Genomic DNA, 20,151 nt, shown 5'->3' on the forward strand with positions numbered 1-20,151 from the left:
ACTTAAACTTTTATGTATATTTACCTATATTGGTTAAGCTTGCTGGCCACTTTATTATTATTATTTTAATAATAATGATATCCTATTTTCTAAATTTTACTGACTATTATTCGTTTTTGAATGTTGTGGGGGACATTCAAACAAACGGACGTGCACAGTGTAGTGTATATATTTCGAAGAAATAGTTATACACAGTAAGCTCAGCTGATGATCCTAAGTGCTTGGCACTAAAAGTGAAATCAATTGATACTGAGATGACTGTACTTTTCTATGTGTTTTTGCAAAGGTAAGGGCTATTTTCTCTTATATTCACTACATTAACCGTGCATGTTTTGTTTATAGTGAGAAATATGTGGCTTGCGAGAGTTGACTCTTCTTTCTAGCATAGCTGGTATATATTTTTTATACCCTAAATTTATATATATATACAACAGGCTTCTTTCAGTTTCCATCTACCAAATCCACACAGAAAGCTAAGGTCACCTCGAGGCTATAACAGAAGACACTTGCCCAAGGTGCCATGCAGTGAAACTGAACTTGGAACCATGTGGCTGGGAAGCAAACTTCTTACCACAGAGCCCTGCTGGAACACTGTTACAAAAATAAAATCAGTTCAATTTTTTACCCTTTGATACATTATTTTTGTCTTAATTCACTACAGGGACTGAACTCAGGTGTAATATATCATCACTGGATACAACAACCTTTATTCATGATCACAATAGAACATATAATTATTTTGCAAAAAAAGGCAAACTTACACGGTTTGAAGTTCAGTTCGGCATTTTAAGCACTGATTTTTAATGACACTCTGAAAGTCTTCTGGTAATAAAGGAAGCTCCATTTCCATCAATTCTACAAGGTTGATGAACCGCAAATTTTCAAATCTACGAAACGATAAAGAAGTTGAAGAAAAACAGTAAGCTATGTTAAAATGCAAACTTTTCCTGAGTTACAAGCAGCTTTGACTATCATCATCATCATCTTCACCTTCACCACCACCAACACTTATACCACAGGAAATGTCTACATGGTCACTTAACCCATTACCTCTTATAATTCTATTAACTGGAATTTTTTTTTATGAAACTTTGATTTCTAGCATAAAACAGCCTCAGAAACACGTTGGAATGATCAAAATAAGATTTCAAAATAAAATTTTAAATAGAAATAAGCGAGATATTTGGGTGAAAAATTAGCAAACCTCATTTGAATATCAGAGAAATATACCTAGTAGATATAGCAAAAAGGTTAGATATGTGTAAATATTGACAGATAATTACGAAATTTGTAATTTTTAAGTGATCTCATATGAGATCATTGGTAGGTAATGGGTTAAGCTGTGAGAAATAGTAGCTAAATTTCTTCAAACCACATCCAGTTATCTTTGAAAAGGGAAAATAGTTTGGACAATGTATTGAATACACAAAAGAAGGATTGCCCCATGTTAAACTACAATACTATAAGCAACAATAACACCAACACCAAACCACAATTTCAATTTCCAGTCATGCACTAACACCACACCACCCTCTGATGCAGCCACCAAACAATTAATTGATCTAGTAGAAATAACAGTCAAATCCTTCCATATTGTCTTTTAAAAATAAAAAGGACACATTGTAAAATGTAGCCATCAATACTTTTATGTCTCAAAATCAAGACTGTATAGTAACAGAGGGAATATCTTTAGTGGTAGATTTTCCTGAGCAAAGCTGACTTGAAACTAAACACCACCAGATCTACAATGGTTAATCTAGAGAAAGAAAAAGTACTTACTGCTTGCACCAAATACTTTGCAGCTCCAGCATGACAGGATTGATGGCAAATAAAGAGACAAGGTTGAAGTGTTTTAATACAAGGTAGGAACTGTGCCATGGTATAGGGGCCCTGATCACTCTGTTAAAGATACAGATAGGTATAAAGACATATATTCAATTGTTTAATTATATAGTAATGTGGCGTGTGTGTGTGTGTGTGCGTGTGTGTGTGTGTGTGTGTGTGTGTGTGTGTGTGCGTGTGTGTGTATGTGCGTGTGTGTGTTTAAAGATTCTTTATATTTTGTATCCTTTCATTTATCTTGCTTGCTTACGTTCTGGCGTTTGCTGAATTTTCTTGAGAACAACCTTTTCTTAATGGTCAGACCATAGGTGGTCTTCTAGCATAAGGGATGTCCACTTAGTGGTCATCCCTCTTATATGTATGTAATATAATTTTTATGAATCTTCATATTTTTCAATATGCTAGGCCACTGGTTTTAAATTGATATTAATCAAATTAATATTCAATTTTTCACCCTTATTATTTAAATTTATATATGTATGTATGTATGTATGTATTATGAACATACACACAGAAAAAAAAGTACCCAATACAAGTAGTTAAACTTTACTTATTCAATCAAAGCAGACATTTTACTTCATTTCTACTCAGAGTTCCATACTATGTACAATACTTCAGGTGACTAAAAAAATATAAGTACCAGATGAATCTGGTTCAGGGACGCATTCAGGAACACATGCTCCATGTTATTGAAAAAATATTAAGAAATACAGAAACTGGAATTGACACACCTTATACATCCCAAAGCAATAAGTACCAACCGTTATCCCACAGTGGGTATAATGTTAATTATATTTTCTTTCAGAGTAATCCTTTAGTATTTAAAACCAACTATATCAGACCCAAATATTCTGCCTGTTTTATACTAAAAGTGGCCAGTGTTGTTCTAAAAATAAACAATTACATCATCTTGAAGTTACGAAATAACGCAAGATTAATTCAAAACAATATGAATAAATAAATATCATATTTGACAGAGTAATCTGAATGTAAAAGGTTAAATATTTAAATATTTCCTCTACAATACATCATTATGTCCATTTTTTGTCTACTTTTCATATTATTAAGGGTTAGATAAGTCAGACTGATCAAGAAATAACATCTCACTCATACATTTCATATCGTGGTTCAGTTTTTATGGTTGGATGTCTTTCCTAACACCAACCACTTTAGTGAATTTGAGTGCATTTCTTTCATGGCACCAACACTAAAGAGGTTGCTATTTCCTTGACAAGACTCCAGGTTCAACCTCTTGCCTTTGTTCATTAACCACTTTACAGCCTACTTCCAGTCCAGTATAAAAAACTAAAATAGTTCCTCAAGCCAATATTGGAGTCTTTATGATCAGTTGGACCTGCTAGAAATAGAAGCCTAATTTCTCTCAAATCACACTCCACTATCTTAAATCTTTTGATACCTCCAATTTCAATATAAAACCTCTGATCTTAAGGATTTCATATTTAAATTAAACCCTTTAATCATAATTTTATCAATGACCATTTTTGTTATGTTCTAATTACCAACAGAATACTGGCAGAGTTCATTGTTCTACTAAATTCTCACAAATTCTTGATTATTTACAAAAAACATGGAATGTATTTATTAGAGATATGGTAACAAAAGGGTTAAAAAATGTAAGACACATTAGATAATCTAATCCTAAGTACTCTATGTTTGAAAATCAAAGATGGGATAGCCAAAGATGAAATGTCTTTGGCCTACAGTCTGTTTGATCAGAGCTGACATGAACTAACCAACAACAATGACAACAGTTAACCCAACACTGATGTCATCTGCTTCACAAGAGTATCACAATTAGTAGCCAGTTCTGGTATTGGGATATGAACTCCTAATCCTTCACTCAGAAGTTTGCCAAAATAATGTATTCTATTGATTTCTACAGACCTATCAAACTATATATGGCCAATAAATGTTATTCTTTATTTCTTTTAACCCTCTCTTTCACCTTACTTTATATTACAAGATGTTTCAGCAAGTTAATGATAGCCAATACAATTAGAATTTTAATCTAGGACAATAAGACTTAGGAACTTACCTGTGAGGGAAGGGCACTGGAACCCATGCAATATGCAACCTCTTTTTCTCTCGTGGATCTTTCAAGATATAATCCACTGAAACAGAGATAAAATGAATGCAGTATTGTGCAGAGGCATGCAGTCAAGGCTGCGTCTTCCTTCTGTTATAAATAAGAAAGCTATCTACATAATAAATGAACCTTTCACTCACTAAGTCATCAAACACTACTAAGAGACCCCCGCCTAATAAAGGAGCCTATAAGCTGCAGTCTATCATTCTGTTAGAAATGGTAGCCATTCACCATGCTAATATATTCCTGCTTGATCAGAGATGACTTGGTGTTACACAACAATAACAATCCCAAAGTGGTCATTCAACCTGTAAGAAATAACAGTTGAACCTCCTCCAAATCATACTTCATCATCATCATCATCATTGTTTAACGTCCACTTTCCATGCTGGCATGGGCTGGACAGTTTGACTGAGGACTGGCGAGTCAGATGGCTGCACCAGGCTCCAATCTGATCTGGCAGAGTTTCTACAGTTGGATGCCCTTCCTAACGCCAACCAATCCAAGAGTGGGTGCTTTTACGTACCACCAGCACGAGGGCTAGTGAGGCGGTACTGGCAATGGCCATGCTCAAATGGTGATTTTTACATGTCCACTGCATGGGAGCCAGTCCAGTGGCACTGCCAATGACCTCACTCAAATGTTGTTTTTCATGTGCCACTGGCACAAGTGCTAGTAAGGCGATCTTAAGAAAAAAGGAAGATTATGCAAGCCAGCAAAACTATGTCTAAAAAAAAGAGATGGGATGGTCACATTTTGGACATCTTTCTTCATAGATCAGCTGGATCACAGTTTAACTGAATATAAACAACAATCAATACTGTGTATTCTCTCTGTCCCTTCTATTGATTGGTATCTGCTCCTGTAAATTTGTTGATCAAATAAAACCCACTGAAACACATTTGTCTCATTTCTCTCTCCATTTTCCCCTCATTTTAGATAGTTCTCCAACTTTAGCTTCCACACAAATTTTTCCAACTCTTTCTCTCTCAAGAATTGCATCTTGCCCATTGACCCCCACCTATCTCATATGTGTTCTCCTCCAGCAATCGTCATCATCATCATCATCATCATTTAGCGTCCGTTTTCCATGCTGGCTGGGGTAAGATGGTTTGACTGCAACTGGTAAGCCAGAGAGCTGCACCAGGCTCCAGTTTGTTGTGGCTCGATTTGTATGGCTGTATGCCCTTCCTAACACCAAACTACTTCATAGAGTGTACTGGGCATATTTTGTGTGTCACCAGCATAGGTGAACATTTTTTTAATTGATCTTTGATTATAATAACCTCATTTACTTGTCTCTGATATTCAGTCAGAATGGGCAGAGAAAGGTTATAGGCTCTGTTATTCCTACTCAGACTAAACTATACATTAAGAAACACTGAAAATACAAACAAAAACACCTGAGGATTCAAACTTAATAAAGAATCACCCTTCCTAAACATACCCTAAACTCACATTCTAAGATACTTGACATGCATCAGGGACACTACACTAAAAATATACACAAACTACTATCTGTATTTTCTCAAATGATGTAGGTATGGAATTTGGGGTAGAAATGTGCACTAAATGGAAAATGAAATGAGGAAGATTTGAAAGAAGCCAAGAAACTGAAATGCCAAATGGGAAAACAATGAGAGTGTTTGAGAAAAGAAAGTGGTGTAAGTACTTGGGAATACTGGAAGCAGATGAAATTTTTAAAAATGAAGAAATGAAACAAATTACTAGTAGAGAGTACACAAGGAGAGTAAGAAAATTATTGCAGTCAAAGCTGAATTTCAGAAATTTTTATTGAAGCAATAAATTCAAGAGCAGTACCCATAATTAGATATGGGGTTGGAATTATAGACTGGACCAGAAACAATATAAAGAAACTTGACAGAAAATCTAGGAAGTTGTTGATGTATGGAGCCCACTATCTGAAAGCTGATATCAACCACCTGTACTTGAAAAGTGACCACGCTGGAAGAGGCTTAATAGCAGTAGAAGAATGTGTACAGATGGAAAGTAAAAGTCTAGTACAGTATTTACAGAGCAACACACAAAGACTACTAACAGCTGTTAAGAAAGGACAGGTGATGAAACAAGTAATATGAGAAAAGAACAAGAATGAAATACAAAGAGAGCACGTCAAACAGGTCAAAGAGAAACCTTTGCATGGTCAATTTTGGAGAGCCACTGAAGACATATGTGGAACAAAATCCTGGGCTTGGTTAAAAAAGGGGCAATTAAGAAAACAGACACAGAGAACCTAATTGTAGCAACCCAAGATCAAGTAATAAAAACAAACAACTTGAGAAAAAATATATATGGGGAGAATGTGTCAGGAAAATGTAGAGCCTGTGGAACTTGGAACAAGACAGTGGCACACATTGGAAGAATGCCCCAAGTTGGCCTAGGAAGAATATAAGAAATGGAGGCATGGCCAGATTGTAAAAGTTTTACACTGGAAATTGCACCAGAAATGGGGATTTGAAGCTGGAAACACATGGTACAATCATCGAGTTGAAAGAGCACCAGAATCAGAAAAAATGTAAGGCTTTGTAGGACTTTACTCTTCAAATAGACAAGAAGTTAGAAAATAATAGACCAGATATTACAATCATAGATAAGGAAAAGTGAAGTTGCTTACCTATCAACCCATCATGCCTGTTTGATTCCAGGATTGTAAGGAAAGAGGAAGAAAAACAAAGAAACTAAAATCCTTTAAAATTTGAAATAAGAAGAATTTGGAGCATGTGAACAGTAAAGGTCATGCCTATACTAATTGGTGCATTGAGAACAGTAAGGCAAATGGCGGAATGAGACTGAAATAGAATGCCGAGTAGAGCACCTACAGAAAGTTCAGGAGAGTTCTAAACACTTGAAAGACTGCTGAAAATGTGTGGATACCTAAAATCACAGGTAGAAACCCGCTACCACATAAATCTTACCAAGAATAAGACCGAACCTGAGCTTTGTTTCTGTAATAATAACAATCTCCTAATATGATAATGAGTGTAGTGTTTTTATATATTTGTCCAACATCAAGCTGAGTAGTATAAGTGAAGGGAGAGGAGAGAAAATAGTAATTCAGTGAAGGAGAAGTAGTGAGAGTAATAGCCTTGACTGAGAGGGTGTGAGAGAAAGTAATAGCGGTGAGAGAGAGGAAATGGCAAAGAGTGCATTGTGTATCTTTTGTTTTTCTCCATCACATGATATGAATGGGAAAGGAAGGGGTAATAGATGAATAATGAAGGAAGGGGTGAAAAAATAAAAAATCAGTGTTTCAACTCTGTGTGAGTACATGTGAGTTTATGTAAAAGGAGGTATGTGAATGTTTGTGTGTGTGTGTGTGTGTGTGTGTGTGTGTGTGTGCAATGGAAATGGGATAGTGAAAGTTCAACGCTGAAAAGAAAAATCAAACAGCATTTCAACTCTGTGTGAGTATATGTGTGTATGTGTGTGCGAGTACAAGGGAAGTATGTGAATGTTTGTATGTGTGATTATTATGTACCTTATTTTGTACCTTATTTAAATATAAAATACTACAATTAGCAGTCATTTTTGATGGTATGGGGCCAACTAGTAATAATAATAATGAACTTATTGTATACAATGTTAAAGTGCATTACAACTCATCAGCAAAAGTAACCAAAACTGCATGAACAATACATAGAATAATGCACAGGAAGTGAACAGTGAATAAGTCTTTTAAAAAAAAATGGGGGTAAGAGGCATCAGGTGTACTGTTGCCGAATTTCAGGAAGCACAGAAGTTTTGAAGGATGTAGTGTCTCGACAGCTAACAACTGATGCAGGTAGTTTATTCCATGCTCCAGCAAATCTGAGTATGAAAGTATGTTTCCGAAAGTCATAGGTGTTGTGTTGCTTTTAATCTTGTAAGCATGTTCACGAGTGTTTGACATATGAAATTCAAAAAGATGCCCGAGGTTGTTGTTGGAAAGATGGTGGATAACCTTGTGGGTGTCTACCAAGTCAGTTGCCAGATGTCAGAGCTTTAATGTGTCCATTCCCAGGGAAGCAAGACATTCAGAGTATGGTAGATGCCTGACAGCAGGTTTTCATCTGGTTGCACATTTCTGAACAGTTTCCAGGTGATCATGCTAGCATGGAAGGCAGACGTTTGATGATGATGATGATGATGATATGCCAAGTAAGAGAGGGGTTCCAGATTGGTGATGCAAACTCTAAGTGTGAACATACTATAGACATATACAGCTTTAAACAGATATCTGGAGAGCAACTGACTAAGATCTTACTGAGTGATGCTAAGACACATTCAGCTTTCTTGACAATCTTAGAGATGTGGTTTGTCCAATAGAGATTGCCGTTGATAATAATACCCAGGTCATGTTCACAAACAGACTTCTTAAGATTGGTGTTGTTGAGGGAGTATGTGAAAGCTGGGTTTTTCCTCCCAAAATGCATGGTGAACACACTTGTCTACAGCCAGCTTGAGTGCATCCAAAAATATAGTCACCTGACTGAAAAGTAAAAAGATATAAGAAAGCTGGATGCATTATATGTCTCATGTACTTACTCACCAATTGCCTTCCGTAAACTGAACATATAGTTGTGGGTCACTTCGGCCAGAAGTTCAATCTTTAGGTTGGACAGTTTTATTCCTGTGGTCAAACTTTTTGGAATCAGCTGGTCAATTTTCTCAAACCACTCTGTTGGTGCTGGTGCTAGCATGGCGGATTTGATACCATTTTCAATGTAATAATAATAACGCTGAAGAGAAAGGAGAGAAATCAATCACAAAAAATTTTCATAATCAGAAAGATATAATATATATGTATATTTCATTTTCGCATTTGTTTTGAAAGATTCTTTATGTGAATTTGTGTATTGAAGTATATTTTATTTGTCTGTGGAGAGACATTCTCTTTTAATGCCTTATTATTTAACATACTCACCGGTTCGATTTCTACTCATTTACTTATTTATTCTTTCTAAAAGTTTCATTGTGTCTGGAAACTTTTTCAATAGTTGTGTGAAAAGGTTGCAAGATGCAATGGAAATTTAAAAAAAAAAAAGTAAATGAGTGGAAATTGAACTGGTGAGTATGTTAAATAATAAGGCACTAAAAGACAATGTCTCTCCCCAGACATAATATATATATATATATATATATATATATATATATATATATATATATATATATATATATATATATATATATATATATATGCACATGATTAGAATTCATGTTTAGCCCTTTTCATACCAACCTGCCAGAAACCAGTCTTAGATCTATGATACAAGTTCCTTTATAGTGGGGGGGGGGCATGCATGTGTGTGTGTGTGCATGAGTGTGCAATGTGCACAACTGCCTATTCCATGATAAATTCATCATGACCAAGGTGTCCACCAGCTGTTGAAAATCCTACTTGACACCGAAGTGGAAGTCATATAGAGTGAAAACTCAGGGTAGAGACTATTACAGTAGTAGTAGGGGAGAGAGAAAAAGGACACAGTTTAAGAGTTGGCAAGTTCTCTGTCTCAAGGGAGAGAGAGAGAGAGAGTATTCACAATTAAAAAATTACATATCATAGGCGCAGGAATGGCTGTATGGTAAGAAGCTTACTTCCCAACTGCATGGTTCCAGTTTCAATCCTACTGACCAAAGCCTTGTGAGTAGATTTGCTAGACAGAAACTGAAAGAAGCCCATCATATAAATATATATATATATATATATATATATATATATATATATATATATATATATATATATATACATGCATATATATATGTATACCTATTTCTGCCTCTTTATTTCTCTGTTGCACTCTAACCTTTCAACATTTGATATTGGATCACCTCCTCTAATGCCCCCTCTGTTGTAGCAAGACACCTGCTTCTGTCTCTTTGTCACACTCTAACCTTTCATCCTCTGACACAAGTTACCCTCCTCAAATGCCCTACCCCTCTCCTAATTCCTTGTCTTGTGAGTTACTTGGTTACCCTGTTAGAGCTGGTGCCATGCTAAAAGCATCCAGGCCACACAAACATGGTTGGCGTTTGGAAGGCATCCAGCTGTAACAATCATGCCAAAATTAACTGAGCTGGTGCCATGTAAAATGCACTGAGTCCACTCTGCAGAGTGGTTGGTGTTAAGATGGGCATCCAGCTGTAAAATCTCTGCCAAAACAGACACAGTAGCCTAGGGTAGTTTTTCTACCTTACCGGCTCCTGTCATCCATCCTACCCATGCATGCATGGAAGATGGACATTAAATGATGATGATGATATCTGTGTGCTTGTGTCTGTCTTTGTCCCCGCCACAATTGCTTGACATCTGATGTTGGTGTATTTACATCCCTGTAACTTAAGATTTTGGCAAAAGAGACTGACAGCACTAGGCTTACAAAAATAAGTCCTAGTGTCAATTTGTTTGACTAAAACCCCTCAATGTGGTGCTCCAGCATGACTGCAGTCAAATGACTGAAACAAGTAAAAGAATAAAAGAATATCAAATTGAAGCATATTTATTTGGTGGGGTAGCTGGGTGCCTGTTATCCTGAATGCTAAGTGTATTGTTCTGGATATATAAGCAGTACTCAATGGAACTGTCCAACCCATGTGAGGATGGAAAATCAACATTAAATGATTTCATCAATTTACCCCAGAACCTTTGAAGCATGCACGGATATGCCCATCCCAAATGGAAGCACCTTCTAGCTGATCAGACTCACCTGTAAATCTTGTGCTGATGGTTCACCATAACGAGATTTCTCTTCAATTTCAATATCATGCATGATCTTCAGCTGTTCATGAGGGTCCAATGCACGTTCTTCTAATGAAGGTGGGCTACAACATTGTTATCAAAAAGATGTCAATAGTTCATAAGACATAAAGAAAAATATAACTGCCTGACTAGCACTTGTGCCAGTGGCACGTAAAATGCACCATTTGAGTGTAACCAATGCCAGTGCCACCTATGCCGGTGGTATGTACAGAACACCATTGAAGCGTGGCTGAAGCCAGTGCCACCTGACTGGCACCTGTGCTGGTGGCACATAAAAAGCACCATTTGAGCATGACCAATGCCAGTGCTGCCTGACTGGCACCCGTGCTGGTGGCACGTAAAAAGCACCCACTACACTCTTAGAGTGGTTGGCATTAGGAAAGGCATCCAGCTGTAGAAATCATGCCAGATCAGATTGGTGTCTGGTGCAGCAACCTGACTTGCCAGTCCTCAGCCAAACCGTCCAACCCATGCCAGCATAGAAAGCAGACATTAAACGACAATGATGATGATGATATTCAAAAGGTACACAGTTCACATCTTAACCTCACCTTTGTAGAAAACTGTATGCATGGCCAAAACATTTTACTCACAGTGAATCAGGTGAATCACTAGCTGCATAAATAGGAATCATGGGGAGGTGCAATTGGCTATATAATCAGTGGATGAATTGTGCATCAGAAGAGTAAGTGTTTAACTTGAACGCTACTTGATCTTGGTACCACTACACAGGAAGATCTCCTTATTAATGATGTTCCTATATCCCAATGGGTTAGGCACACACACACACACACACACACACACACACACAAGGAAGGCAGTAGTGAAATGTATGTAGGTGCCAGTTTCAGTCTTGATTTTCTCCTTTTAGTGTTTCGTGAGACAGACGTGTGGTCAACAGGATATAGTATTGAACTAGCAATTCATAGGTCTTGTGTTCAAATCTATTGTGAACATTTTGACATTTGATTAAACATTCTAGACACCTCAGTGCCACAAGTGAATCATCTGTGAAAGTAACTTGAACCAACTGACATACTTTTCACAGAGAGATTTTTCTCCCATCTATGTAACACATACACAAAATATGTAATAAAAAAAAAACAGGAAAAAGAAATGGTCTTTAAAAGCTTGCTTGGAACTACTGGAAACTTTTAGGTTTATATTTTATCAACAGTTCAGTAGAACTGAGTTCAAAGCTAGCTTGAGACATGACAGATGAGTTTTCTTCTTCTTTTAGTATCTAATGTCAGCTGGATATTTTGGGAAATATGTCTAGCTGATGAGCATCCTGTCTGATGCAAAAAGAGACATTTGACTAATCTGCTTCATACAGTGAAATTGCACTGTTAAGCACTGATCTTGTGAGTAATTGAGGTTCCTTTGTGAGACAGAGTGGGGAGAGAAAGAAAGAGAAAAGGAGACAGAGAGGTGTAGATAATTAACTGAAAAGACAGCAGTTCTTATACTTTCACCAACATTATTAGAACTCCACTATTGCCATCCATAATTCAATAAGAGATGGGTCATCCAAAGATGGATAAATATTTTGCCCATTATCTAGTTTGTATGTTATAAGTATGTGGGTATTTTTAAAACACCCCACAGAGTGACGACAGTTCTCTGCATAGTTATGGGCTGCCCTTTCGCAAGGCATGGCACCCATTTAGTCATCCTGTCAAGGATATGGCAAAGTCATGGGACTGCAGCATGGTGAAGAGTAGTGGAAGAACTCAACAGAGTCAACAGTGCTTCTTACATTGATGTTGAGTGGAGAAATCCTAGATTAACAATCAAGATCACCAATCTCTATCAAAAGAGTAACTGCAGCACATTCAAAGAGGTGGCATCCATGGTAGTGTAATCAGCTAAGGAAAGATTCACTATGACTAAAGCTTCCAATTCAAATTCATAATAATAGAATTAGATGGCGATTGAGTGTTATGGGAATCCACAAAAGCATTGAAAAAAATATTATAAGATGATCAAATCTAGTAACTGGATTGATCATCTCATAACAGAACATTAGATGGGTGGGGGTATATAACAGGAAAGAGTATATGGGTGTTGAAAGACTTGGAAAAATTCTTGTACAGATGAGATGGTAGTTAGGGAAGTAGGTACACATAAAAACCAAAAGCTACTTACATTTGAGTAGGTTGCTTTTCTGGTGTAACTCTTTTACCTGGTGCAAAGGCAGTCTTAGGTTTTTTTGCAGGAGTAACTACCTTATCGACTGAAGAGTTAGTTCAAGAGTTGTAGACAACAGGTTGAGGAAGAGAGAGAAAGGAAAAAAAGATGTGAGTTAATAGTTAGAAGATTACATGAGCTGAAAGTAATGAATAAAATTTATAAATTACAAAGAAACACAGTATTATTGTAATTTATCTCAGGTATATGAGTCAATTATAAAATAAGTTCAGCTTTAGTTGCACTGTATTTTCTGTAGATAAGGCAGAATGACAAATATTGGTTTCAAATTTTGGCACAAGGCCAGCAAGTTCGGTGGATGGAATAAGTTGATTACATTGCCCCCAACACTCATCCTTATTCATCATTTTGAATCCAGGTTTTGTCCTTGTTAACAGGGGTGGCCAGATCTACCTCAATGCCATAGCAACTGCCCTCACACCATCTCGCCATTTTGCTTGGCTTTTGGCATCCTCCCTTCTCAAGCCAACCCTCCCAATCTCCTCCTACACCTGTCCCCTCCACATTTTCCTCGGTCAACCTCACTTTCGCTGTCCATTTACCTCAAATTCTAGCACCCTCTTCAGAACATGCTCTTCATCCCTCCTCAACACATGCCCATACCACCACACTCCATTCGCCCTTGCCAGCCATTCCACTGATTCCTCAACCCCAACATCCCCATCAAGTCCTCCGTCCTCCTCTTACCAAACAGTCTCATGCCACACATTTTTCTCACCATTGCTCTCTCAGTCAGCTGGTACTTATTTTATTTACCCCAAAATGATGAAAGGCAAAGTCAACCTTGGTGGAATTTGAACTCAGAACATAAAGCCGGATAAAATGCTGCTAAATCTTTTGCTCAGCGTGCTAACAATTCTGCCAGCTCACTGCTTAAATTGCAGTTCTAATATTAATAACAACAACAACAATGTGCAGTAATTTTAAAGATTGTGGTAAATTATAATACTACATACTAACATTGACATTAATTCTGCTAATAAACTAATAAACAAAAGTTCTTAAAAAACCTACACTTTGGTTTTGACTTAATCAGCTTTGGCAATTTGAGTTGCTTAGCAGTCGGTGTATAATTATTGGCAATGGAATCACTAGGAGTGCGAGAATATTTCTGTTCCTTGAACGGTGATGCCAATGTCCAAGACACTTCATCCATAATCGGAGGGTGTGTGCCATTCTTTACAACAATCTGAAAACAATAATAATAAGTTTCATACATTACTTTCAAGCAAATTATAACAATGCAGATGTTATATATATGAAAGATGTGTGCATGCGTGCATGTGTGCCAGTGTGTCCATGGATACTCAAGAGATGTAGTGGGTTCCCAGACAGGTTAACAGAGAAAGTAGAGTTTGCCAGAGCCCTGTGGGTAATAAGTACCAAGAGTATATGCAAAACAAACTCTCCTTGGTGACCAAGTTGCTCTCTACAAATAATTAGACAGCGCCTGTTATTTAGAAGCCATAATTAGCAATGGGGTGGTTGGTCAGAGCACATAGCATCCAGAGGAAGAAGTTGGAAAAGGGGAGTTATTACTTTTATGGCAACAGACAGCTTTTCTTATGGAGTGAAAGGTTGATTGTATGATGTTGTGTATGAAGAATGATGTTGCACAATAGTGAAACATGAGCCTTGTTGAGAGAAAGGAAGGTTGGTATGGGAGTACCAATGATAATGATAGTACCAATAAACAAGACATACATACCTGGTACAAAGTGGAAGGTTCTTTCACTGTGCTTGGCAATGGTGGTAAAGAAGGCAACACCCTGAGGAGTTTTGGTGGTCCAGCTACGGGATTCTGAAAATAACAGATATAAAAGATATTATAGTGGATTCTCCCATTGGCTTCGACATATGAAAGGCTAACAGTTGATTTGTTTCAGTGGTGAAGGCTTGTGTTGGCCCAATCACTCTTCTGGAGAGGCTGATAGAAAGTTAGTACAAAGGTTTGCCACAAGTTCAATGAACATGAACAACATACTCAAGTTTTCTATTAGAGTTTGCCATCTCACTACAGCTTAGTGTTTAACTCAGACTAAATCTAAATGCACACCAGGATACCAAATGAGAAATATCAATGTACTCATGCATATATATATATATATATATATATATCTATATATATTACTTAGCATTGATGATAATTGTAGCCAGGGGCCACTTAGCTTAATGGTAGCCAGTATCTGTGAAGTATGGGGTTCAATTCTCCATTGCCATCTGCTGACAACTTTTTTCCCATCTTCTAAGGGAAAAATACCCAATCTTTCTTGGCTGTTTTCACAGCCTACTGTGTTCAAAATTTACGTTTTTGTCTGTAAAATACCAACACACTTGGCACTTATAAAGTTTGTTTATAAAAATGTTCCCGCATATAACAACATATATATATATATATATATTGTTATATTTTGGGATGGTCATTTTTTCTTTTATTCTTTCCAAATAAACACACTCCTTCAGGGAGGATAGATGTAGAATGGAGAGTCACCGAAGAGATCACAGGATGTGCAATGAAAGATTTCCAAACAAAGGACACTAAAATAAGAACAATAATAAATGATTTTGTTAAGGTTATTTCTACAGAAAGCACCATTCGAGCATGATCATTACCAGTGCCACCTTACTGACACTTGTGCCAGTGGCACATGAAAAACAACATTCAAGTGAGGTCATTGCCAGTGTCGCTGGACTGGCTCCTGTGCAGGTGGCATGTAAAAAACACCATTTGAGCATGGCCGTTGCCAGTACCGCCTGACTGACTCTCGTGCCAGAGGCACGTAAAAGCACCCACTACACTCTCAGAGTGGTTGGCATTAGGAAGGGCATCCAGCTGTAGAAACACTGCCAGATCAGATTGGTGCCTGATGCAGCCATCTGGCTTGCCAGTCCTCTGTCAAACCGTCCAACCCATGCCAGCATAGAAAGCAGACGTTAAACGACGACGATGATGATGATGATGATGATGATGATGATGATTCTATAGAAATTATAGCCACCACTGATTTTTGCTAAAATTAGTAGAAATAATCTTAATAAAATATTGTAATAAGCACTGCTAATGCAGTAGAATGTGGTATTGACTGATAAAGACGTTTAATAAACTTTATAGTATATTATGGTTGCATAACAAAATACCACGTACCTACAAATCATTAATAATAAATGAATGAAAAGAAAAGTTGGAATAAGTCGATTACATTGACCTCACCACTCATCATCATTCATCATTTTGAATCCAGATTTTGTCCCCGTTAACAGGGGTGGCCAGATCTACCTCAGCGCAAAAAAAAAAAAATTGACCATCGCGAAATATAACAATATTTGTTTCAACACACGATTTCACATTAAGAATCTTGCAAAACAAATACATAAATGCATGTTCATCATTTTTTCAATCTGTAGAGAAATGGCTAAAATTTTCCCTGTTTATAATTACACCATATGTTACATATATATTATATCATACCTTGATACTGTGTGGACTAAGATCCCCGTTGACAGGCCACTGATACTTATAGAGTGTTAAACACTTTTGGTATGCAAATTAGGGACTCCTTCATAGAGTAACTGCTGCATTTGTTGAGTATATAAACAGTTTGGCTACTTGTTTCTCTGGAGATTTTTAGAATGATGTGGATGTTTATGATGAGATCCCAATAAAGTTTGAAAATAGATTGAGGCTGCTCATTATTTTTTTTCAGCCTGCAGAGAAATGCAAAAATTTGCCCTGCTTATAATTATACAATGGTACATTTTTATATATCTCATGTAATTGGATAGTCATTGATTTTTTTGAGTTCATCTACCATTTGACAGGTCTTGTTTCTCATTCTGTAGGATATCCAAATATCACCATACTCACCACACAGGCTTGGGGGGTGCCACAAGTTTATTACCCTCATTATTAGGGTGACATCTTCAGTAAAAGCAATATTGTTGTCAATAACACCAGCAAAGTCTTTGGCAATGTTTGGCATAAGGACCTTCTGCCTAAGTTGCATGCATACAGACCCAATTCATCTCCTCTATTGAATCAAGACTTCCTTGTCAGAACACTACATCACAATACATGTCAATGAAGATTTTTCTCACTTACATTTGTCATTTCTGATCTACCTTAAGATTCAGTTGTGTGTCTCTCACAAATTTTTTCTCACACATTGATGATCTGCTGGTTGTTATTCCTAACCATACAGTTCTGTTTAGATCATACAACATATCACTTCACTCTGGAACTTTTTACGCACAACCTTGAACCTCACACCAGACAGGAACTGCCTCCATAATCAAAGACAATCTTTTAGCATTCAGATTAATCTGTCAATTGTAATGCTTATTTATATTCATTGTTTTGAATTCATCGTGCTTTAACTTGTCATGTTAAGATTTTGATGATATGATTATTTTTAGAATGACATTGTAGGATAAATGTAAGAGGCTGGACCTAAAAATATAGTTTTATACCATACCATCTCTACATACCAACAACACATAACTGAGGCCCTTAAAGTTACCACAACTTACAATCTCTGAAGACTTCTCATGGGAGCCTTACATCATCATCGTTTAACATCCGCCTTCCATGTTGGCATGGGTTGGATGGTTTGACAGGAGCTGGCCAAGCTTGAGCCTGGACCAGACTTCTGTGTCTATTTTGGCAGGGTTTTTATAGCTGGATGCCTTTCCTAACACCAGCCACCCAGCAGAGTGGACTGAGTGCTTTTTACATGGCACAATTGTATAACATTGCCAAAACTGTATCCCACAGTGTAGGCTTCCCATTTTGAAGAATGAAATGCTTTAGCCTTGATAGTTTATTGATACATACATAAATAGCCTAGACCACATGCAAAAGAATGTTTAACTGATTGAAGACTCACTCACCAGAATAAAATAGTAATCAAAAGGGTTCACAGACAAAAAAAAAAAAAAATGGTTGAGAACCACTGCCTTACACTAAAGCACTTGGTTCAGTCCTTTCTTCCAGGAAATTATACCTACTGGAATTTCCTCACTGCTCATGTTTTTTTTTTTTTTACTTTGCTCCTATAGACATTAACTACATCAATCTGGACAGGCCTAAAAATGTGGTAGGCACTGCCCCACTTTTTCAGGGTAACTTATATGAAGACTGAGATTTTCTAACTAACTACTTTGTTTGTTGCAAGATCAGTGGCTTAGTTTTCTATATATTGCGAGCTGGAGCAAATTCCTGTTATCTCTAGCAGTCAGATAATAAAGATGGTACCCGCCAACTGGACTCTCAAAGGAAGGTGAGGCTTGTTTTCACTGTACGGTGGCAGTATTGAAAGAGTGTGTAGAATGGAAGGTTTCATGACAGGGTTCCTTCGTCTCTGGCCTGAGTTTGATAACCTACTTCAGATACCATCTGAAGAGCAAGATGAGGTTGGAGAAGAAGACCCTGCTGCAGAGAGAGTATGAGAAATGTTGGAAGGATGTGGTGAGAAAAGTGGGTGTCAGTAACCCAGCTTAATCATCAATGAAAGGAAAACAGATAGTTGCTGGGCCATACAAGTTGCCGGGTATGTAATTTGAACTTCTGTGCGTGTGTGTGTGTGTGATGGACAGCATGAACAACTGTCGGCAACTTCACAATCCCCCCTCTCTCCTTAAAGCTATGTATTCATCACACCCACCTCCCTTCCCTCAGTGTTCTAAAAGTTGTGTGTGTGTGTGTGTACGTATACCTGTGTCTGTGTGTTTATGTACATATATGTATGCAGCGTCCAAAACAGATGACCCGGATGTTGTTGCTCTTCCATTACTTTCGCAAACAGCAGTAACTTTCTTCAGCTGAATGCACGTCATTGATTGGTTAAAATTACCCAAATACGACAAATTTAACACTAAACTTCTAAAATACAACATTTTGTCAAAAACGTTTAGAGTAAACCGTGTTCTACGTGACACATTCAACCAGTATCCGAAGTTTCAAACTGTTTAATTAAAAAATCTGTGACTGAGATTGAAAAGATCCCGATCATGTTCCATTAAAGAAACAAAAAATGAAAGCAAACAATGGGAGCTGGTTGAGATTGTAGTGGCGTAATTTTGAGGGTCTCCAGCACGCATGGAACCTTCTGGAAGGCCTGCCGAAAGGTCCCTGATGCGCATGCGCAGAAAACTAGCAGCAGCAGATTCTCTTGTATCTCAGATTCGAGATGCAGCCGCTGAACTATGCAGACGTGTCCTCAGCAGCTCTCCTACTGATCGATGTTTGACCAGCTCGGTATAGCTGGATTGTGAAGAATGCCTTCACAAAATATGATTAACTCCAATTTTGCTGCTTCCACACCAGACCTGGCTACTCATTGTCCCAAGGTGTAAATTTTTGTACATACAAAATAAAAGGATTGTTTTCTTGTTCCGATATTTTTCCTCTAACATTTATGTAAGGAATTGTGTGGCACCCTTCCAGTGCCAACCAATTTTACCTCTTACAATTAGTGACCCCCCGACACAAGGACATTAGCAGCCAAGATTTAACTAGCGCTCGTTTTCGCAATGGTGAAAGGGAAAACGGAGCTTTTCCACCAACACCAAATTCATCTGTCTAAGCTCGCGGACCCCGAGACGCGAACATTCAACCTTCGAGAAAAAAAGAAAAAGAGCTATAGCTGTCATTTTCTTTGATACCAAATCATGGACACAGAGAAAAAGAGATAGATAGAAGTACGCTACAGAGCCTCCCACCAGTCATTTTGCGTAAGACCGTCAAATAAACAAAGTGTATGTGAACACAAGCATAGAAAACAGTCTATGAGAAAGTCCAAACACAGGATGATAAAATACCAGTTCGTATCAAAGGTGAAAAGTAGTTGAAATGCTGTAAACAAGAAGTCACACGAAGGAAAAAAAAAAAGACCCAGAACCAACTAAAAACAAAAAAGAAAAGAGACGAAGCAGAACGAAAAAAAAACACGTTAGCACACACGCACATTGATATTTTTTTTCTTCCCTTGTTTCATTTTCTTCTTCTTTTTTTTTTTTTTACAGCGACGAAGGTTGATGCAGAAAAAGAAAAAAAAATTTTATTCTCTAAGTAACCCGTTTCACAAGAGCGAAACTGATGTAACCTCGCCATCGCAGACAAAGTCAAAGGCTGCGTTATAATCAATACAGATCGTGGAAAAATGCTTGGGTTTTTTTTTTTTAATGCAATTCTTAGCAAAGTAAGTCTTTTATTCATTGGGTTTTATTGTCCCAATTT

The 20,151-nt window shown here is 37.3% G+C and overlaps 1 protein-coding gene and 1 long non-coding RNA gene across 7 annotated transcripts in view; one reads left to right on the forward strand and one right to left on the reverse strand.

The window, feature by feature from the left end:
- LOC106876428 (dynein axonemal heavy chain 3) overlaps positions 1-20,151 on the reverse strand; it is a 247,804-nt gene that overhangs the window by 191,337 nt on the left and 36,316 nt on the right. For all 6 annotated transcript variants that reach the window (XM_089355526.1, XM_089355522.1, XM_089355525.1 and 3 more), the window contains exons 2-9: positions 14,626-14,718; positions 13,932-14,106; positions 12,855-12,942; positions 10,654-10,768; positions 8,499-8,688; positions 3,899-3,974; positions 1,780-1,899; positions 762-887 (exon numbers count right to left, since the gene is read on the reverse strand). In XM_089355526.1, the coding sequence (XP_089211652.1) occupies positions 762-887; positions 1,780-1,899; positions 3,899-3,974; positions 8,499-8,688; positions 10,654-10,768; positions 12,855-12,942; positions 13,932-14,106; positions 14,626-14,718 (983 nt within the window). The remainder of the gene's footprint in view (positions 1-761; positions 888-1,779; positions 1,900-3,898; positions 3,975-8,498; positions 8,689-10,653; positions 10,769-12,854; positions 12,943-13,931; positions 14,107-14,625; positions 14,719-20,151) is intronic.
- On the forward strand, positions 19,124-20,048 carry LOC149134777 (uncharacterized). Its single transcript, XR_016242666.1, has 2 exons — positions 19,124-19,262; positions 19,938-20,048. It is a non-coding gene; the product is annotated as an uncharacterized LOC149134777 (long non-coding RNA).

This window comes from Octopus bimaculoides, chromosome 7 (assembly GCF_046866305.1).
Source record: "Octopus bimaculoides isolate indiv1 chromosome 7, ASM4686630v1, whole genome shotgun sequence".
Lineage (NCBI taxonomy): Eukaryota > Metazoa > Mollusca > Cephalopoda > Octopoda > Octopodidae > Octopus > Octopus bimaculoides.